At 37.4% G+C, this 23,734-nt stretch overlaps 1 protein-coding gene across 3 annotated transcripts in view; it reads right to left on the reverse strand.

The window, feature by feature from the left end:
* Positions 1-23,734, reverse strand: part of AHI1 (Abelson helper integration site 1) — a 182,134-nt gene that overhangs the window by 96,732 nt on the left and 61,668 nt on the right. For all 3 annotated transcript variants that reach the window (XM_084625130.1, XM_084625129.1, XM_084625128.1), the window contains exons 18-20: positions 22,951-23,081; positions 20,718-20,858; positions 15,043-15,245 (exon numbers count right to left, since the gene is read on the reverse strand). In XM_084625130.1, the coding sequence (XP_084481256.1) occupies positions 15,043-15,245; positions 20,718-20,858; positions 22,951-23,081 (475 nt within the window). The remainder of the gene's footprint in view (positions 1-15,042; positions 15,246-20,717; positions 20,859-22,950; positions 23,082-23,734) is intronic.

Genomic DNA, 23,734 nt, shown 5'->3' on the forward strand with positions numbered 1-23,734 from the left:
TCTTATAGCAATGGTCCCAATTCTGCAACTGACTCCATGTGGGAAGAGCGCCTGCACAGAGCCCCTAGAAGTCAACAGAGCTCTATGCAGGCATAAGAGCTCCCCACATGAAGTAACTGCATAATCAGAGCCTGCATTTTCTTCCACTCCATTAGGTTTCTGATGTTATTTTAAATCCCTTTTTAAAAACTTATTAAATAGTGAAGAACAGCACTACAAAAGGGCTAGAGAAGTCAAATGTGGATACATGATAATGACTTTTTTATTAGTGTTGTTTGAAATTTGAGGTATGAATGTGTTAATAAAATATATTTTAAAAAGCACATTAATACTTATGTATTTTCTCTACTTTTTCCGATAGACAAACATGTAATAATACCTATGGAACAAATAGAGTGAAGCAATCACTATTTTTGAAATGCATGCTGTGGGAAGGAATTGCTAAATACCTTTATAACCACAAGTAAGGTTGGCTAAGATAACCAACACCAATCTACTCATTTTTCACAACATACTTTGCTTGCTTCATGCAAAAACCACAGCTTTATCAAAGACACAGTTTACTACCACCCCTGAGTTGAGTAAAGCTAAAAGTTATAAAACTCAGTTTTTGCAGAGGTAAAAAGAAACCCACAATTTTTGCCAAGTTTAAACAATGCTACTTTGCATTCTCTTTTTTGTGTTAGGGCAGCTCTATGCAAATTATGCAAATATACATTTTTAATGGTACTAGTTTTCATGTTAAAAAAAGTGAACTGCATGTGACAAAAAGAAAAAATACTGCAAGATTTGACAATTTCTTTTTTTCTCTGACAACTCAGTTTTATGAACTTTGCAACTGATAAATTAAAATTTCCATATGTACTTGCAAGTCAAATTAAGTTGGCCAGGTCTGTTTTATTTCTTATCCGTTTAGGTTTTCTTTCCAGGTTTTGTGCCTTTAGGACACTATTTTTAAAGAAGACTTTTAAAGTAGTTTTTAAATCATGATTTTGTGGGTCTAAGAAGTTGACAATGCAATCAAGTAAAAAAATTTTTTTACCATCTATTTTGTTCAATAGTAGAATTGATCCATATGCAATAACACTTCCGTATAAATAAAAATATACTGCCACAATTTTTATGTGAATTCTGAATCTCAAGTTTACATATGATATACAATTTTTTTTATTATTTGTATTACAGCAGCACATAGTGTCCTCAGCTGAGATCAGGGCTCCATTGTATTAGGCATTGTACAAACACATAGTAAGAGCTTCCTTTTCTTGTCTAAGTAGACAAGACAGACATAAGGTGGGTGAAATGAATTATCTTCCCTGGTATACAGATCAGGCTTTGAGATACAGAAAGATCACCTGACTTTCCTAAAGTCACACAGGAAGTTTATGGTAGAACCAGGAATTGAACAAATCTCTCTCAAGTTCCAGTTCAATGCCTAAACATCAAGGCCATTTCTCCTCTCTGTGTTCTGTTAAAACATAAACATTTCTATAACTATCTGAACTAACAGGCTTCTTCCTTGGAGCCATAAGAACTTGTGATTCCCTTTACGAGGCATACAGAGAAACAGTGATCTTTCTTGGATGAGGTTTAAGACAGATGTTGTTTCTACATAATAAAATGCAGAGGTACTGCCATTTTAATGGGATTGGTCAATGCCATCACCAACAGCAGTGGGAAGTATATTTGTCTTGCTTAATAAAGGCTATGAGGATTATGTGACCTTTGTCTCCCCAGAGGTTGGTTATTTTTCTTCCTATTGAAGGGTATATGGGGGAAAGTACATTACATTTTCTTCACCAATTATGGGATAAAGCTTCCATTGGCTCTAGTCCAGTTTCTTGCAATGAGATATGGCAAACAGAGCATTCAAAGTTGTGTTCCACTTGAACATCTCAATCCAGAGGGGTTTTTGTTTTTAACTGACTCAGTGAACCTTTCCTGTGATTGCATTTCCCCTCCTAACTGATGGGATATGGTGCTCTTGCATACCTCAGGGACTTCCAGACAAATAATGCAAAACCCTATTCCTGGTTCCTCCCTACCTGTTGACAGAAAACATTGTGGCATGATTGTCTGTTTTAATTTAAATACATTTTCAGGAAAGCAAACAAAAGCCTGAAATGCATACACAAAACCCTCTTCCTCCAAGACATTTATTTAGCACCTGCATTTCACCCCACATATAAAAACCTCTCTGAGTGCCATAAGCCAGACCAGGCAGCTTAATAGTGGTCATGTTAAACGAAAAAAAACAAAAACAAAAAAAAACAGAATGACATTTTTGTGAAATTCAATTAGAAATCAGTTTAAGCTAAACCAATATAAGTCAGTGTCCACACAAGAGTCTGTATTGGTTTAATTAAATTGGTTTACAAAAATCACATTTTCAGTTAAACCAGTGCAACTTTCTTATGTAGACAAGGCCTCAATTGCCTTGCCTGCTGATTCATTACAAGACAGCTTGGAATTGGAAGAAAGTTAAAATAAACTACCCAGATTCACACAGAATGAGCTACACATTTCATTTTTGGATGCAAAATATGCAAAATTCTTTCTAGTGGGTTGTTTTGGTTTTTACTTTAATGAGAGAATCATTTCAGGTTATTTCTTTTGTTTCAAGTGAATGTATAAACACGAAAAGAAAACTGTGAAACAGTGTTACCAAAATCTGTAAACATTTTCAATCTTATCTGCTCTTCCTTTACTTTTAATCTACAGCACCTTCAGCATATGGGTGGGCCATGACCAAATTCACACATGGACTCTGCAGCAGGAACAGATGGAATCGAGTAGCATGAGATGCCCACAATTTTCCTTTACATCAGGGGGCTAACACGTGCCTAGTGCAGCCCCAATAAAATAAAAAACAACGAGTGGGTAGCATTGGCTGGGGGCACTGCTAATGTACTAATGCAATCCATCTCCTAGCCATCTCCTGTAGGAAGAGTTCCCATGGGTTCATATTGTAGATTAAAACTGCCCTCCCCCAACAGAAACACCACTGCATGCCCTCCCATGGGAAACTTTCCCCACAGCCAGATGACACACAGATATAATTTGTTCCTCCTTGCACCTGCAAGAGTGACTCTGGCCTCTCTGCTTTAAATATGACATAATCAAATATAGCCTTTTTCAGATGCCACAGTTCATTTTGTTCAGGAGAGAGAAAACAAACAATGAAGAACTTTTCTTTGTTAATCTTGTACAAACATGTACATGGAGAAACAAGAAAGAAGACAAACAAACAAAGAAATAAAATGACAATACCAATCTGTAATATGCATTGATTAGTGAGGTTGTCCTCAAAGACAGAAATATTCCTTGGATCTTCTTTAGTAAAATATAGTATTTGTATGGGTTACAGGACTATGCTAGAGTATGGCACTACTGCAATACATTCCTCACACTGAGGTAACCTCGATTTAAACACAAAGCACAGAGAGAAAGAAATAATAAGACAACAAAAAGGAACAAGAACTCAAACAAACTTATGGGTTTATAGAAATGAGACAAAACCTCTAGTTACAGTACTTAGTTCTAACTTATAATGAATTAAAATTCTGCTCATATAGTGGTGTCACAAAGGCTAAATACAAACAGGAACCCATACCCTTCACACAGTTTGATCTCCAGTTAGGCTACACTCAAACACCAAGGAGCTTCCTTTCTTCTTCATGGCTCTGATCCTACAAGTGAATCCACACGGGTCAACTGAGCTCTATAGGGGTGCCAGGGAATGCCCATGAAGATTAAATTCCAGATTCAGGACCCATATGCATAACTCCTGTTGATGATAATGGGAGTTAGGTGATCCTGCAAGGGGAATACAACTCCTTGGAAACTATTTTGATATTACAGAAACACCATCGTAATAGTGGAGGAAGAGTTGCTTAATGGCTAGAGCACCAAAATGGGAGTCAGGAATTCTGGATTCTGTTATCAGCTCTGATACTGACTCACTGTTTGAGTCTGGCTAAGTCACATATCTATGCCCCAGTTTCTCCATTTTCAAAATAATGATAATGTTTTTCTACTTCTCAAATTTGCTTTCATAAGCTTTAAAACAACATTTATTGATGTGTGTAAGGCATTTGGAAATGCACATATAAAATATTTTGTTTAAGTGCAAGTTATTAATTATTATTATAGGAAAAACAGTTTAGACTTCAAGGATCTGATTTTCAGGAAGATGAGACTCAAAGTTCCCTCACTTTCTGCATACACATAGAAATTGTTAATTAAATTGCTTTCGGATGGAGGTTTTCATAAGACAAAAACGATAGGAAAAGCAGAAATTTGGTCAGCTCTTTGCTAATATGGTTAACCAAATATAAAAGCAATTTATAATCCTGCCCCCGCTGTGGGTGGTAAAGTATCTTGGAGTTAAACCTGGACATACTTAATGAACTGGCAAGAAAAATAACTACATAACCATTTCCAAAAAGCCTTTCTTTTATTACACACTATTTCTTTAGGAAATATAATGGAAAATTCTAGTAAAGCATTCTTATACTGTTAAATATTTTACTGATCAACAGGTTTTAATGATTTTTCAAGCATTTTATGTTAGTGATCATATTTTGCGCAATGTTGACTGCTCAACACTATTTACTGGCAAATGGAGGCAATAAGGTTTATATGAAGTATATACTGCTTTGCTTTGCATTTTAGAATTCAGAGCCCAAAGTCCTTACGATGTGGCTCATACAACATAGCCTTACATTATTCTTCTTTGGGCAGCTTGGTCAAAAGTTATCATCTGAATAGAATGCCATTTGTGTTCTAGAAAGAAAATTGTCTGCCTCAAAGCAAGTAACATTTTCAAAAACCTAAGGAGCCTCAATCCCATTGACTTTCAGTTAGCCTGCAAAACGTGGTATCTCAAACAAATATCTGCATGTGCCTCTATCTATTTCTTTATATCATGCCTTCCCTATGGTATCCAAACACCAATAAAACCCTCAAAACAACACCTATACCATATAGTTGGACACATGGCAACTAAGGCAGGCAGGCTTTAAAGGAGGAGATATAGGACAAGAAGCTCCAATACATTTTATTAAAAGCACTTAACATTTCTAACAAAAATGTTTATAAATACAGTGTGGTATAATGTAAAGGTTTTAGTGGCAGTTGTTTAGAATTACCTGCACCACGCACTATGAGTAATGTGGCCATCCCCAACGCAGATCAATATAACTTTTATACGGTGACACATATTCCCTAGATTTTATGGCCAGAATGGGCTGCTGTGATCTCCTGACCTTTTGCATTGTGCAGGTCCTACAACTTCCCTTAAACAATTCCTGTTTGAACTAGAACATATCTTGTAGAAAAAAAATCCAACCCTGATTTCAAAATTACCAGTTACAGAAAGTCCACCACAACTCTTGGTAAATTGTTCAATGACTAATTACCCTTACTGTTAAAAACATATACCTTATTTCCAATCTGAATTTGTCAAGCATCAATTTCCAGCCATTGGGTCGTGTTATACCTTTTTCTGCTAGATTAAGGAGCCTGTTATCAATGTTTTGTTCCCCATGTAGGTACTTACAGACTGTGATCAAGTTACCCGTAACATTCTCCTTGTCACAATGAACAGATTGAGGTCCTTGAATCTCTCACTTAAGGCAGGTTTTCTAACCCTTTAACCATTCTTGTGGCTCTTCTCTGAACCTTCTCCAATTTATCAAAATCCTCCTTGAATTGTGGACACCAGAACTGGACACAGTATTCCAGCAGCAGTCGCACCAGTGCCAAATACGGAGGTTATAACACCTATCACCGCCTACTCAATGATCCCTGTTTATACATCCAAGAATCACATTAGCCCTTTTGGCCATAATGTTGCACTGGGTGCTCATGTTCAGCAGATTATCCACCATGACCCCCAAATCTTTTTCAGGGTCACTGCTTCCTACCACAGTCCCCCATTCTGTAACTACAGCCTACATTAGAATCATAGAATATCAGGGTTGGAAGGGACCCCTGAAGGTCATCTAGTCCAACCCCCTGCTCGAAGCAGGACCAATTCCCAGTTAAATCATCCCAGCCAGGGCTTTGTCAAGCCTGACCTTAAAAACCTCTAAGGAAGGAGATTCTACCACCTCCCTAGGTAACGCATTCCAGTGTTTCACCACCCTCTTAGTGAAAAAGTTTTTCCTAATATCCAATCTAAACCTCCCCCACTGCAACTTGAGACCATTACTCCTCGTTCTGTCATCTGCTACCATTGAGAACAGTCTAGAGCCATCCTCTTTGGAACCCCCTTTCAGGTAGTTGAAAGCAGCTATCAAATCCCCCCTCATTCTTCTCTTCTGCAGGCTAAACAATCCCAGCTCCCTCAGCCTCTCCTCATAAGTCATGTGTTCTAGACCCCTAATCATTTTTGTTGCCCTTCACTGGACTCTCTCCAATTTATCCACATCCTTCTTGTAGTGTGGGGCCCAAAACTGGACACAGTACTCCAGATGAGGCCTCACCAATGTCGAATAGAGGGGAACGATCACGTCCCTCGATCTGCTCGCTATGCCCCTACTTATACATCCCAAAATGCCATTGGCCTTCTTGGCAAAAAGGGCACACTGCTGACTCATATCCAGCTTCTCGTCCTCTGTCACCCCTAGGTCCTTTTCCGCAGAACTGCTGCCTAGCCATTCGGTCCCTAGTCTGTAGCGGTGCATTGGATTCTTCCATCCTAAGTGCAGGACCCTGCACTTATCCTTTCTTTGTTCCTGTGTATACTTTTACGTTTGGCTCTATTAAAACACATTGTTAGTCTGCGCCTAGCTTTACAAACAATCCATATCACTCTGTATCAGTAACTGTCCTCTTCATCATTTGTTACTCCCCCAATTTTTGTGTCATCTGCAAATTTTATCAGTAATGACTTTATGCTTTCTTCCATGTCACTGATAAAAATGCTAAATAGCATAAGGCCAAGAACTGATTCCTACAGGAACTAGTCAAAGATGATTTCCCATTTATAATTACACTTTGAGACCTGTCAGTTAGCCTGTTTATAATTCACTTAACATGTGACATGTTAATTTTGTATCTTCCAGTATACAAGCCACAAACAAGGGGCTATTGCATTGCAAACCATTAAATAATGGAAAGCATATCCAAAAAACCTCTCCAAACTACAACCAAACCACATCATATTTTCAGCACAACTGTATCCTACCAAGGTTAGCTTTCTAACAACGTAACCTGTGAAAACAAGTTCATATTCTTGTGCATGTACCTCTAACACAATGCTGCTCTGCTCTTTGCCCCCCAAACCCTTGTGGATAGCTGCAAGCAGACCTACTTTGTCTGGGACAGTTTCGGGTTTGCAAAAATCCCTCTCTGGTAATTGGTGTCTCAACCAAAATCCCTACAACAGCAGGACTATAGCAGCACAGGAGATTTTTTCTCTGAGCTGTTCCTCTCCCAGCAGCTCAGTGGCCCCCCAACAGTCTGACTTGTCCAAGCCCCCTTTCTGCCTCTCAGCAGCAATTAGTTCTGTTCTCTGCAGCTACCTATCAGTTGTTTACAGAAGGATGACAGAGCTGGAGCCAGCTGCTGCTGAGAGTGACAGCCAGAGAGCAAAGGAGGGGAAACAATGAGCTGCCAGAAGAAGAGCCTACAAGAGATAGAAATCAATCCCATCCCATGGGGAGGAAAGAATTGGGGGAAAGCAACCATGGGACGGAGGATAACTTTTTCAAGGAACAACTTTTCAAGTAAGTTGAGGGACTGTGGAGGGTTGTGTATGTCCCCTCTCTTCTCTCATTCTTCTAAAGGTTAGGTTTATGTAAAGTAAAATCCACCAGAGTGGGAATACAACCCTTTGGTGGTCTCAGTCCTTTGGTTTGTTTGGAGAACTTTCTCTGGCAGATTTCCATGACATTCGAACATTTATGTTTCTGCTGGCATGCAGGGACCAAAAGCAGTTGTGCTATTATTGTTTTACTGCACACAGAAGGGCAGGCTGTGAAAAGCCTACACAGGAGAATTAACAATCCACAGGCATGCTCCTGAGCTGTGCGACGTTAAGATCATAAAGGGGATGGATAACAGAAGAGATGGAGACAGTGGATCTACTTGTCAAAATACCCCCCCCCCCCATCCTAATGGAAACCACCTTGATCACTTGGCATTCATAGCATCTCTAGCATAGTCTCTGTCCATCAACCCACAGGACAATTTCAATCCTCTTCCTCTAACTTCAATAGAGGATGACAGAGCCCATTTATTCAAGCTTGGAACAGAGAGGAGGATTTGGCCCTCAGTGCACTACCCTAGTAATCACTGTTACTGTGTTTTACAAGCACTTAAATCCTAGGTACAACAGATCAGAGTACAATTCAAATTCTGATAGCTATAATGTAGCAGAGATAACATTAAAGACCCGCTTCTTTCTCTCTCGCTCTCACACATACACTCCCTGTAATTTCAATTTTCAACTGAAAACACATTCCTCACTTTTTCTACCCAATTTAGCTTTCCTTCTGCTATTATTTTACATTTTATAGTGATATTATTTAAGAAGCATTTTCTCTTCTATGCCGATATATACTTGGCACAGGAGAGTGGGGAAATGGAGAACTGGTTACAGTTTACAGATTCTGCAGGCTGATTTGCGCTAGTCTCAGTAGGAGCTACAGCAATCTACGCAGCACACAGGAGCCAGATCAGAGATAAAAATCTAGACCTTACTGGGATATAGTTGGTAGGAAAAACAAAGTAAAGATGCACCATGTTGCACTGTACTTTATGGTAACATGCAATGAGGAGATGTCAAACCAACTTATGCTTTCACTTTTATTTATTTAGTTGTTAAATTAAACACATTGTTTTAAAATATGTTTGTGCCTTTGTGCCATTTTTGTACAGTTACTATTCCAGAATTACATTTGGCTGGCATCTTAAAAAAAGAACATGATGCTTACAGAATCTTGTAGCTATAAGATATATAAAAGTCCTGTATATCTCTCATATTGACTAGTTAAAAATAAATTTAATCTTATTATAGTCAGAACATATCTTTCCTGTGAATATTAATAGTGTGGGGTTCTATTAAATCCTATATTAGCACAATAAATTATATTGTAATAAACTGTTTAATTTTTTTTCTAATACAATATTTCTTTTCAGTTTACTTTAGCACTTCAATTCATGTTTGAAGTGCATTGCCTTCTCTGCACTGCATTGCATTCTTTTGCTTAATGGAGACTTTTTTGGGAAAGAGAAGTTTATGTCATATCCTATGTGGTGTTCCCCCTTAGTTGAAAGAAACATTTTCATCTTGTTTAGGGCTCCAAAAATTTTATTACATATCACAGATTGTGTGGACAACAGCCGCAGCTGGTGGGAAAAAAGGTATATATACTCTATTTTCATACACACACCCCTTATCAATGTTACTCTTCAAAGTGCTTCTGCACCCTGTTGACAATTGGAAACATGCAGATTAGAAATCGAACTAGTAAATGACAAAACACAACAACCTGAAGTCACAACTAACAAACAATGCCTACATAGTGTCACAGTCAGTACCTTTATGTTAATCCTTTTTCCAGGACTATGATAAATTTTGTACAATGTATGCCTTGTGAGATATCATTTGAAAACTTGTAATCTGCTGAACTTTACTGTCCTGGTAAAATATGTGCGTCACCATTGTATGTAAAATTATAAAATTTTGCTGTGTAAAACATGTTCCAAGTCTACGAAAACAGCTTCAAACCAGTTCCCCAGAGACTAAAGGCTAGCCAGCACCTCAGCCAGGTGTCAGTGTAATCAAATGGACTATCACCTGGTTAAGGGGCCATTCTTGTCAGGAAAAAGGGTGTGAGGGAGAAGTGTACATGTTGGTAAATAAACAGCTGGAGGTTCCCATCCCACAGACTCTCTTTCTCCTGAAACTCAGATGATGATGATTTTCAAATAGGAAAATAACTATAAGAAGTGAGAACAGAGGACACAAATCATCTCTCTGCCCTTTCTCTCTGCCCACAACATCCACAATGCCTGAAGGACAAGGTAAGAAGCACGGGACTGGGGGAGGGGTTTTTGCTAAAAGGCATCCAGACAGTAAGACTGCAAAAAAAACAGGTGATGAGAAAGACCCTTTTGTTTTAAGTTCACTTAGTTTATTAAGTTAGGTATTAGTTTGTGTTTTATTTTATATTTCTTCAAAACCAATTCTAACTTTTATGCCTCATTACTTGCAATCACTTAAAATCTAACTTTCTGTTAATAAACTTGTTTGTTTTAACTAAACCAGTGTGTATTTGGATTGAAGTGTTTGGGAAACTCAATTTGAGATAACAAGGTTTGTGATTATAATTTTCTAATAATGAAATAAACTTCCTATGAGCTTGTGTTGTCCAGGAGAATACTGGGCAGTACAAGACACACATTTCTAGGGACAGGTCTGGGACTGGGAATTTGCTGGTGTTACTCTGTAATATAATTCAGGAGTCACTGGCTAGAGCACTTATATATAATACAGCTGGGAGTAATTTACATGTTAGAGTCTGTTTGAGAGCAGACCAGTAATGGTCACTTTCACAGCACAGCAGTGTAAAAAAGGTACCCCAGGTTGGAGAATTGAGGGATACAGCTGTTCAACACATAGAATGTCACACATAGAAATGCTTTCCCTCTCCAACCTATTATCAATTACAAAAAGTCTAATTATAAATAAACTCTGCAAGTCTCTCATAAGTCTTTTCTATGTCTTTTTGTTTTAATACCTCAGGCTTTCCCCTCTACCTATATTTATTTTTACTAATTTAGGCATTTGATTGTTTGCAGGCTATATGCAGTGTGTTTGTAGAGAATTATCTTGTAATTAGATTGGGTGCCAAGAGAACCTATTAAGGCAGAGTTGTCCCATTACAGTGTTTGTGTGTCTAGGTAAAATAAATTTAATAAATGTGTGCATTAATCCTTTTAGGTGTGGGAATCTATTGAAATCCATTTTACATCCTGTTCTCTACTGAGGGAGCACTTATAGTATTTAAAATATGTAGAAGAAACATTTTTGTAAAATTAAAAGACAAACACATCTTTACAGTAGGATTCCTCATCCATACCTATTTACACCCTTATCTAGCAAAACAGAAACTTAGAAATAAAACATATGAATTTAGAACATAGTTCTCATAATGCATTATAAACATGAGTTTAATCCAAGATCTAGCATGTTGTTCAATTACCTTTAATAAGTAGGTAGGGTACTATTTTTATATTGTACCATTTTTGTGGATTTAAATGTTTTAAATTTGGAGTGAAAACAGTTTATTATTTCTAATTACAAACAGCATTAGATTTATTGTCCTACTTCAAACATGGGAAGTCAGGTTTAATAAAAATGGCTCACTAGAAATTGTGCATGCAAGGTTATTTTGGAGGAAAGCTAAAGCTTCTTTGGGAAGAGAAAGGGGGCAACTTCAGCATAGATTACAGAATATCAGTACTACATTTAAGAGGTGGCAGATGAAGATTTTCTAATACAGAACTGACTGAGTTCAGGGATCCCACTCCTTCTGCCTATACCGGTACTAAAATATCCACAAGACTAACACTGCTTTTACAACGTTTCGATCATTTGGTGTATACTCATCTTGAGATTTTCTGTTTCTCCATGGAAACCTGTAATAGCTGTTATGGGAACCCCTATCTTTCTGACCTGAATTCAAAGCCAAAGTTGTTACGCAAGGTATTCCAGGATGTACTAAATTAGAGAAGGCCTTGAGGGGAGAGGGTGTGGAGGGAGATCCTCAGTACATTGGCAATGGAGCTATGATAATTTACACAAGCTGAGGATCTGCCTCTTAGTCTTTAATGCAGACAAAAAGGACAAGTTGCCAGCTTCTTCTACTTGATCACTTAGATCAATGGTTTTCAACCTGTGAACCCATGGGAGTCCGCAGACTTTGTCTATGGGGTCCACAAAAGGTTGTCATTACCATAGAACAGTGGTCCATGGACCCCGGGAGTCTGCAGACTATGTTCAGTATTTCCAAAGGGGTCCGCATCTCCATTTGAATTTTTTTTAGGGGTCTGCAAATGAGAAAAGGTTGAAAACCACTGGTTTAGATATTATCAGTATCATGTTTCACCAGTGCTTCAAATTTTTGTCGAAAAGGCTGCATACTCTTTCAGAGGCACAGTGGCACAAGTTCTGTAAATTTCTGGTTTTTACCAGTAGGGAGATATTTTACATCTCCAGTATATTCTATAAGGGGACAATTTGAAGGATTTTCCAAAATCAGATTTTGTAGTCAGATAGAATAATGCTATGAATTAGCACATTATAAGTGATTAGAAGTCACCTGAAGTAAAAAGCTCCTAGTTTCTCTCATACTAAAGGTTCTCTGAGGTAAGTATATGCTGGAAGACCACAAAAACCACAGTGATTTTTACAGTTTGTACAAAAGGTGAGATCTCTTAATTTTAAATCCTAACCTTCTGTTGTCGCTGCTCTTAAAAGCCTTCACACCTATACTGGTTGCAGGTTTTCAATAAATGAAAATTTTCAGTTATCACTTTAACAATTTTTTTCAATAAAAATTTCCAAAAAAAAGTATTGAGAAAAGTACATGAAAAAATTGAAGAAAAAAAAGGGGTGTGTGTAATATTGCTCAGGAGTAGTTTGGCATCCGAGATAACTCAGCCAATACATGGCTGACTCCAGCACTAAGAAGGAAAAATGGACTTGTTACAAGCGCTGTAAAATACTAGGCTTTTCTTACTTCTAAAATGATAGCAATTAAGTTAGTAGTTTAATTCTGGATATTTCAAAAGTGTCATTTCACAGTCCTAATGTAACAGTATGAAATCTCCTCCCCACAACCACATAATGAGAAATACTACACAATCTTCTGATAATGAAAAAGCTAAATTGGTATTTTTGCCGCTAATGGATAGTGGGAATTTTACTATACAAATAGAGAAATCCAATACAAAGAATTTTTTAGTGACTTGCTATGTTAGGCGAACACTTAGGCATTAAATGTTTTGTCACTGAAGTTTATTTTAAATTGAGAGAATTATCAAGATTAATCCCCTGAAGCACAGATAAATAGGAAGTGCTGCCAAGATTTACTATAGTGTATATCAATCCAATTTCTCTGAGAGGCAGAGACCAATCAACAACACTTGATTCACAAAGAAAATTCTGGCATCTCTTTTAAGCTTAAGATAATATACAGTAACTCATTTTACTAAATATAGCCTGGCTTGATCTCCTAGTACTAGTGCTGTGCACTGCTAAAGCAGAGACCAAGATTCAGTTCTTTGCTCTAGTCTCCCATTCTCTGGGCTAACAAAGGATAGGAATGCTTCCAAGGCTGCATGCTTTACCATGGAGAAAAGGGGAGAAAAGGAAGCTTCTTGCTTTATTCACGAATGCCCCCCTCCTGACAAGAGAGAAGCAAGGTTGACTGGGTACAAAGAGTGGCACAGAAGGTAGTGGCCACAACTTGACTGAAAATGATTCTTCATTGCTCAAGCAGAAGCTATTCCAGGAATGGAGAAGACACATAAAGGAATAAAAAGGATATATGCTTATATATAATCAGATCAACATTGAGCCCAAATGGTTAATTTTTTCAATGTAGATGCCTAATTTGCACAGGCAAAATGCAGGTGTGTGCAAGTTATGTATGGAAAGCTCATTGATGTATGAAAAATGGGTAGTTTTGTGTATGCTTCTGCAAAAGTTGTAGATACAATTCAGACATATGGTAAAAAATTTAGCCTTTAATGCATAGATAAACTAGATTATCAGGATACACGTGGACCTAATCACATTTAATTATATTGATTTAAAGAATGAAATTTAATGATAAAATAATTGTGGTTGGATGTTTCCTAACTACCTATCACTCAAGTAAACATGATCTTATGTGCAAATATATAATTGAACAAGTTTCTTCAATTTAATGATTACTAAAAGAAAAAGCAGGTGAGATAACAGTAAATTTTCTATAACAAGCAATTATTTTAAAATTTAAATACTAGTGAGGTCAAACCAACAAATGCATTTTAATTAAAAAATGAAACCTCCATAAAACTATTTAGTAATTGCATGAATATTTCTGAATTAGTATTATAGTCATGTGAGTTTACTGTCTTGAAAGATATAGCATAACTATGTAACTTACCAGAGACATAAACGTTTGTCATTTTTAAGCAATGCCAAAAATTTTAATTGTGTGTGTTCATTCAAGACTTGCAAAGTTCTTTTCTTGATTCTGATATAAGGATGTTGTTCGCTTTTCACAGAGATGTATGGTGGCTGTATAATTTGGTTTTTTGCCTCCAATTACATCAGAAATATTTATTTATCAGTAAAACTTTGTTTTTCAGATTTAATTATTGATCTCTTATTAACCATAGTTGAGTAGAACTATGTCATATATATGTATCAAGGCACAGTACTAGATTAAAATCTGAAGGCACTGTTATCCCATACAAGGTTAGGTATTGTGTGTCTTGAAACATATCAAGCACACAAGAATTTCCTCTAATTAGTATTAATACTCCTTGTGTAACTTAGAGACAGGACTATTTTTTGCCTATACTTTAAGTGGAAATATTATTATTACTACCGAGGTGAGGAAAGAATTTTCAGGGGGTGCTGTACATCTTAGACATGACTAGCTGAATTGTGAATGCCACCAAATTTTATCTTCTAAAAAGCAAAAATATGATGAAGATGGATCCCTTAAAAACAGTCAGGATATGTAGGTATGTAATTCACATTAATGCTAATGGGTGTTGCCAAAAGAACCTCTGGTCACTGATGGGTGGTAAAAAACAGATATCGAAAATAACTTATATTTACATGATCTAGTCTCTGAACAGGCACAATAAGTGCATTGACAATAATGGGAGTTATATTCATTTATCAAAAGGAGAATAGACCTACAAACAATATACAGATGTTTTGTAATATGTGCTTGTGCTATATAGAATATAGGCATTGTATGAGAGGACTTTACAATTTTCTTGGAAATATAAATAAATTTGACATACCATAACAGAGTCAAGTTTCTGCTTCACTTTCTGCATTCTCATAGATACTCTTGCAACACTGACAAATTGATTTGCTGGAGACATTGTTGAATCTTTCTGTGCAGAAATATGAGAAGAATTGCTAAGAATTTGTGGCCCTCTGGATGTTGTTGATGCGAGTGACCCATTGAGATCTTTTACTATTTCAGCCTCCTGCTGTGCAACTGCAGAAATAATCAACATTAACATTTTAAGTCAAGTCTTAATAGTTCCGTGAAACAAACCACACTGAGTTCATAGGTCATATTAAATTCTAAGACTTTGCTGAACAAGATAAAGATAAATTATATATAAAAACCCTACATTAAAAGAAAGTTATTTAGGTTACATAGTTGAGTTAAGAAAGGCCAGTTTTACAATTGCCTAGGCAACCTTAATTCTGTCCCCATGTCCATGTAATGAGGCAGAGATCTTGTGCCAAAGAATAGGATGTGATTATTGCTATTAAAGACTGTATCATAATGCATACAACAAGGCCGCAATACTAAAGTTGCATGGGCATAAATCTCTGTTGACTTTGAAATCTAAATGACTTATCTTAGGGTTGTTTGTATGTAATTTAGGGTTTTTGTATTTTTAAAGGAATACAATAAAACTAAATCTCATTATGTCTCACTATGTAACAAACCCTATATCACATATCACTAGAATATCAAGGCTGAAACCTGAACTTTCACTACTGGACAGACTTATCACTTGAGCTACAGGTCTAATTACAGTAGCGGTTAAAAGGATAGGTTGTTCTCTCCGGGAAGGGAGAAGCATTGATGACCTGATGGCACCATGAGCTGGGTCCAAGAGAAGCCTGGCCCAACTTAGCACTCTCTAATACTCCCTGCATCCAATGTGGTGGGAATTGTTGTCCAACATGGTACTCCCAGAAAGGCGGACAGGCTGCCAGGGCAATGTGCTGGGTCCCTGGGATAATCAAAGGAGGTAACCCCACCCAGCCAGAGTCTCTCACCACCCCATTTCTACTGCTGTGGTGGCAGCTCCCTGGTGTTCCCACTACCAATCTGCTACTGCTGTTTTACCAGGGTGTGGGCCTAGTTCTTTAGAAAATTAAGGTTCAGTTATTTTGGTATGCTGTGAAAGTTCTTGAGGAACATAAGCAAGAAAAGGGAATTGACAACTTTAAACAGTTTGTAACTCAGCAAAACCCAAATGGGATTTCATGGGACAAAGAAAAGGAACTTTTCTAGCCTGAGGGCTTTCTCCCTGTCAAATTTCAAAGTCCTTCTGCAAACAATGGAGATGTTAGGAGCGTCTCAAAAAAGAATCATAGGAATCTTTAACAATGGAAAGTGTTAAGGACCCTAAATATAAGGGTCACTACCAGCTCCCCCTAGAAATACAGGGCATCAGTGCATACAACATATGAACAAGAAAAGAGTAAATTATATAAAACCCTCGGCAAAATAATTTAAAAGTTAGGTGCAGTATTCTGAACATGCCAATAGTATGGATGTGATGAATCTACAATTTAAGTTCAGTTAGTCTAGGAATATAAGGAATAGTGCAGTATTAGTATTCAGTTACCAAAACACAAAGAATTCAGCTGACAATTGTCACGTGTGCCTGCTCTGGTTCCACTGAATCTCTATCAAAATGTATGATAAAGGTGCTATCAAGAAAGCCAAATGTAAAGTTTAGAGAAAATCCCCTCGTTCCATGCTTAACAGTGCAAAAGACTTTGGCCTTATGTGCCAGGTTCCCTCCTGCCACCCTTTCCCAGTGCTTCCTTTTCCAGAGTACACTTCTGTAGGTCTGACTCCCTTCTGCCACTCTTCTCCCTCTCTCTGCTGGTCCATCTCCCTCCTGCCATATCATCCCTGTTCAAGGATCTCCAAAAAGAGCAGCTTCTCTCATGTCTTGATTCCAGAATTCCCTCTTTCTTCTCTCCCCACACAGAAGTCTGATTTCCTCCCACTGTTAGTATTCACCATCCTCTAACACTGAGCTGATTCATCACAACCTTTAATCAGCAGTAGTTTTCCCTTGATAAAAATATTAGTAAAATATTACCTTAATAAGTCTATCCTACACAAGTCAAAAAAGTAGGTGACTGGCATTGAATTCAAGCAAATCATACATTTTCTAACTTCCGATTCTTATTTATTTTTACACAAATAAAATAGATTACAACTGATTAACGTAACTGCAAGTAGCAATATGGAAGAATACTGTTTTTCCAAATGGAAAGAGGGGGATTAAATTTATTCAAATAAACCCAGGTTGAGATAAAGGAGAGATTATGTACCAGTAATTAATTCATGTCTAGGAAACTACCAAGATACATGAAAAAGACTGTTTTCAGAAATGGGTTTGGATAAACAAGGGCTCTATTGCAGACCATTTTTATTTTAAAAAGGTCAATTTTCCATACAATTAAGGAAAAGTAAAATTGAGAATTTAAATTTAAATTTAAAATTTGCCCATTGTAAACATTAGAGGGTATTTTTAAACCAGCTGATCTAAGTCAAACTATGGAAATCCTAAAAAATGGTACTAGTGACTAAAATTAATATTACTGTATGATTAACTCCTTAACACCAATGCAATAAAATCATCTTCTGAAAGCAAAGCAAATATTTTTAACCAAAAACGAAGAAAAAGTTAGTAGCAGACTGTGTCAGAATGTACCCGTGTCCACACCCGACACATTATTGTAATAATCTTTGTTCAATATCTGCCTTGTGAGGTATTATCTGAAAACTCATAATTTGCTGGTCATTATTGTTCTGGGAAAATGTCTGTGGCAGCATTGTGTGTGAAGTTATACGATTCCACTGTATGCTGTTCTTCACACATGTTCCAAACTGAGGTTGGCAAACAGGTCTGTCTCAAAGAAATATGTGCTACTTAATTTGCATTTAAGCAGTAAACAGAGTCATCAAGCAGGAAGAGAAACAAAAGAAGCTCCAACACGTTAGGAAAAAGCAGCAGGGAATGTCCTTCCCTATAGACTCTGTGTCCTGAATCTCACTTAGAAATGTTTTTCAGGAGAGGGGCTAACACTATAAAAAGGAAGGACAAACATTCCTCCACTCCCTCTGTCCTTCAATTCACTGCACCAGAAAGGACAAAGGAAGCAGCCATTGAACTTGAAAAGGTGTCCTAACCTAAGAAGTTTGGTCAGTAAGACTGCTTAGTGCATGTGATGAGAAAACTCTGCTTTGAATTTAACATAGCTTGTTAAGTTAGGCACCAGTTGCATTTCATCTTTATTTTCCCTGTAACCATTTCTGACTTTTATGCCCCTCATTACTTGTATTCACTTAAAATCTCTCTTTATAGTTTATAAACTTGTTTCATTGTTTATCTAATCCAGTGTGTTTACACTGAAGTATCTGTGAGACTCCATTTGGGGGTAACAAGGTGCATGCATATTATTTCTAGTAAAGCAATAACAGATCTTATATAAACCTGTATTGTCCAGGAGAGGGCTGGGAAGTACAGAACACACACATATCTAGGGGGAATTCGAAGACTGTGGATGTGCTGGGTCACCCTGCAGTATTATCAAGGCTGGTAAGAGCAAAGGTGTGGCTGGCTGCAGCACATACACAGCTGGGAGTGACTTGCATGCTGGAAGCTTTTTGTGAGCAGACTGTAGGCTATAGTAGCAAAGCATTTTAAAGGGCACCCAAGGTTCGAGAGCAGAGGTGACATGGCTACTCAGTCTGGATTGTACCTTGGTATGTCATACAGATTATGCCCGAAAGACCACAACCTATGAAATGGCTTACTGATGACAAAAGATCAGTAACTTTGTTAAAACAACAGATGACTTTAACTATCAATATAACCTCAGTGTGATCCTGTTTGATTGTTCAAGATTCAACCATGTTTTCCATTAAATAGAAAATGAATTTCCAGGAGGTACATAGTTAAACAGCTATGAAATCTGTCTAATTCAAGAATGTAATTTTGTTTAGTGATTTCAAATAGCTAATTTTCTTCACTTTTATTAATATAATTTATATGCATATTAACAAATATCTATGTAGCCATACTGCAAATTAGTTCTCAGCTTTAATTTGACATGATAAATATGTATTACTTGCAGGAAATAATAGTTTGTTTCTTTGCAGAGTGCTTTCCAGAACTGTGATGGGCCCCAATTTAGGAAAGCATCCCTGTTGAAGAAAATACTAACACACATGCTTAAATGCTCTCCTGAACAGGGACAGATTTGAGAATATGCTTAAGTATTTTCCTGAGTCAGGCCTACAATCAGTTTTTAATAAAAGAGACAATTATCTGTGGTTCTCTAGTTAAACAGCTAAACAGAATAGATTTATTAGTAGACTAAAAGTTAGCATTTAATATTGACCATTAATTCTTTCACTTTAATTAGTTCAATAAAATCATGTCTGTACAGTAGACGGAGGATTTGAACCTTAATATAAAGTTAGTAGGAGTGTTGCTTTTTTTGTTTTAATTATTCACTCTATATTATCAAGACAGCAACTAAATGGAAAATGTAATATTTTGCATTAACTATTCATCTTTATCAGCACAAAATGCAATTACTTTACAGCAGATGTAAACAGGAAAAAAAGTAAATATATATACATATATCTTCTTAATATATTATATATACACACCTTTGTCATATCTGCCATTAAGATGAAACATGACAACTGAAACAACATCCGCAACAAAGAAAAGAGTGATGCTACTGAATAATAACCAACAAAATTTAAAAATCAAGAAACCTACCAGTTTAAAAGACTAATTAAGTCTACAATTAACTCTATGTTAGAGATAGCCGGGGATCTCATTTTCTGTGATAAAAAATCCCAAAATTCTCCAATAAAAACCCACAAAAATCCATGTTTTTCTGCAAACTGAACTTTTAGCTTCCCTAGCCACAATAGGGGGTCCCATTGCCGGGGTTGGCTGCCCAAACCCCACCACCCAGGGCTGACAGCCCCAGTTTGCTTAATACAGTGAGCTGGATAATGGAGGCTTGGATAAACATGGTTCTATTGTATATGGTTTTTTGGTTATTTTTTTTCCCTCCACAAAATGTAAAATCTCAAAGATTCTCTGTAAAAACATAAATTCCATGTTTTTCCAAAACAAATAGATTTCTAGGATCCCTGATGATAACTCAGTTGCTATGGAATTCCACTGCAGATGTGAGTTTGCCTACAGAGGACCAAGAGAGCCTAGATTTTCCTCAACAATTAAACCATTTGTATACAGCTTTTAAAAATTATTTTATATCCCATCAAGCATAAAACATTAAGGTTTTCATTAAACTATGTGTACTTTGCGAAAATGTAAATTTGCCTGACTCCATAATCCAGCCAAAGACTGAAATATGGTTCTAATGATTGACATGATATCACTAGCACAACATAGATTGCTGAGGGTATGATCTGGAGAGAGAAGTGAGGACAAGTCTGGAATTCAGTCATGCAAAATCATGACAGAAAGGTAAATTGGAAGCTATTTCTGTGCTGATCTTAAACTGGTTTAGAGATTTCAGCACAATTCTTGCACGGCAGGTTTTGATGTTCTGTTTTGTTTGTTTGTTTTTAAAAAAGAACCTTTGCAAGTCGCTTCTAAAAAGTGAAACAAACAGCTACCAAGATTCTTATGCATCAAGAAATGCTCTACAGTACCTTTATAATCATAAATGTATACAAGTATTGGCTGGTTTTGACCAAAGGCACAAAATGACACCATGTGTTCATGTGGATGAAAGGCAACATCTCGAACTGGAAATGTGAAGGAGAGGTCAGAATACATGGCTACTTGATCACCTATAAAAGGAAAAATAGAGTTCTTAATTTGTCATAAAAATTTGACGTGATAACGTTGCAACTTTTTATAATATCCACTCATCTCTCTATATTATATTTATGTTACAAAAACCTTAGAGAGGACTTCAACCTTTGTATTTTAAACTAGTTTGTAACTTGGAAAGCACTATCCACTTAACAAATATTAAATGGCACATAACCATAATATGTGTTTGTATCTTTCTGGGAAAATACTTGCTATCTTAGTCATGGGCTTCAGTCATACTGACCAATGGAAACGGAAGTTTTGCACACCACTATTTCATAAAAGTTTTGGCCCTGATCCTGAACTCAATGGAACATCTTATGTCTTGTGACAAAGTTCCTCCTCTACCTTGGTGGGTCCTGTGCTTATTGGAGGATTTTGCTTGCCTCAGAGATTTGCAGTAGCCCTCAGGGGCTCAAATCCGCCATTCACTCAGATAACCTCATCACTGGCCAGCATGGGGGAAAGGAAGGAGAACAATCCCCACGGTCTCTGCTGGTCCACCTAGTGGGTCGGGGGACAGGCCAGGGACCTTCCCCTCTGGTGGGACCTACAGTCCAAGTCAACTCCTCCTGTACCCAATAGGGAGTTGGGGGGATGGGGGGAACTCAGGCCCGCCCTCTACTCCAGGTTCCAGCCCAGGGCCCTGTGGATCACAGCTGTCTATAGTGTTTTGTGTAACACCTGTGTGACAGCTACAACTCCCTGGGCTACTTCCCATGGCCTCCTCCCACACCTTCTGTATCCTCACCACAAGACCTTCCTCCTGATGCCAGATAGCGTTTGTACTCCTCAGTCCTCCAGCACCACACCCTCTCACTCTCAGCTCCTTGCGCGCCCCTCACTAACTGGAGTCAGAGCCTTTTTAAACCAGGTGTCCTGATTAGCCTTAATTAATTCTAGCAGCTTCCCAATTGGCTACAGGTGTCCTAATTAGCCTGCCTGCCTTAATTTTTTCTAGAAAGTTTCTGAGTGTTCTGGAATAGTCCCTGTTATTTTACCCAGGGAAAAGGGACCTCCTTAACCTGGAACTAATGTGTCTAATGTGTCTTCGACCACTCTTTCGTAGCCATCTGGCCTGACCCTGTCCAGTCTATAAAGTTAAACACATGCATAAGTCTTTTTAGGCTCAGTGCTTTTATCTACAAATTCTCTCTTCCTACATTCCACCTATTTTTGATAGACACTGGGAAAGTCGTGCAATGATGTGCAGGTAGTTTTGAACCCTGGTTGATGAAGATGCCTTAAAAAAAAACAAAATCTTTAGAACAGACCTGCCTGCCTAAATACCAGTTTTTAAATGTTTAATGTTTTAAATATCTAGGTTGTTATCTGATATAAAAGAACAAAGCAGAAAGGCAACAAAACCAAATTTTTGTTATGAACCACTGCATTTAATTTCCTCTCTGCTATACACAGTACAATAAGGTTAATTTAGACAACAAATTCTCTAGCTCTTAGTTGTGCTTTGCTTGCGCTTTGTCCAGCAGGGTCCTTTTGTATTTTAGTGGTTATATGGGAATTATCCAATTTTGAGGGCAATTTATGAGGAAGCCTAGTACTCCTACATCCAGGTGGCTATGTATACTGATCATACACTTATTAGAGGTCTTCAGTCAGTCAACTGTGCAAGTAAAATAAACAGCTCTTAACAGCCTGATCCAAAGCCACTGATGTTAACAGAAAGACACTCATTGACTTCAGTTGGCTTTGGAACAGGGTCTTAATCTGCATACACAAATACTTTGGTATCATATATGGAAAGGATAACTGAACAAAAGACCAAATTAGAAATGTTTAATTACTACTAGAAATCTGAAATACTACCTGTGATTGAGATTTATTCCCATATGAATATAATTGTTAACTCAGAGCATATAACTAATAACACTGATATAAAAGGTGGACCTTACATTTACAGACTTAAGGACATCAGCCTAAATTTTTATTTTGCACCAATGTTATTAAATGAAAAAGAAAAAGTTTTGTTTTTGTTTTTTTAAAAAGAAGGCTCTTCCAGAGAGCTTAACAACCTGGCCTAATATTGTAAAATAATTGATTGGTTACCTGTTTCTGGATTCCAAACATATGCTATACCATCTTCACTTCCAGAAAAAAGAAATGTCCCACATGGTGTTAAGGTACTGTGAATCTTCTCTCTATAGTTTGTGGCACCTATGTATTTCTTTGTAGCCAAGCTAAAAATAAAGAATAGTCTAAGTGTGGCAATTGCTTTCATAACAGACAAAATCTCCCATACCTCACATATGAATTTTCTGCTGAATAAACAATACTAGCTCAATATCTTGTATCTAAAGTAGGCATCAGTGCACTTACCTACTTAAGCCCATACCTTTGGAAATGGCAAAGGAATACCAGATCTGGACAGTGGGTACAAAAGTTGTCTTTGCATTTCTTTAATTCTGGGCTGATTGTTTGCTGGGCCAAGGGGGTTGGACTGGAAAAAAAAAAGTGGTGGTACTTTTCCCACCTCTGCCAACAAAATACACTCCACCCATGTAAACTGCCAAAATGAGGTGCCCCTTACAGTAGTATGTGTAGATATTCAAAATATAATTGTGCAGCTCTCTGAGCTCAGCTCCTCCTCGCCTCAGTGAGGCTTAAATATGCCCAGGGGATTTGCTGGATTCCTTGGACTTGGCTCCTTCTTGACTGGGGGAGGGGTGGGAAAGAGGTGGTACTCCGAAACATCATCCATGTATGGCACCAAAATTAGATTTTTTTTAAAAAAAAATTGTATCACCATAGCACCTAGGAATCCTAGTCATGGACCAGGACCCAATTGTGCTAGGAGCTGTAAGAACAAAGAACCAAAAGCCGGTCCCTGTCC

Source organism: Lepidochelys olivacea, assembly GCF_965140295.1.
Source record: "Lepidochelys olivacea isolate rLepOli2 genome assembly, chromosome: 3".
Taxonomy (NCBI): domain Eukaryota; kingdom Metazoa; phylum Chordata; order Testudines; family Cheloniidae; genus Lepidochelys; species Lepidochelys olivacea.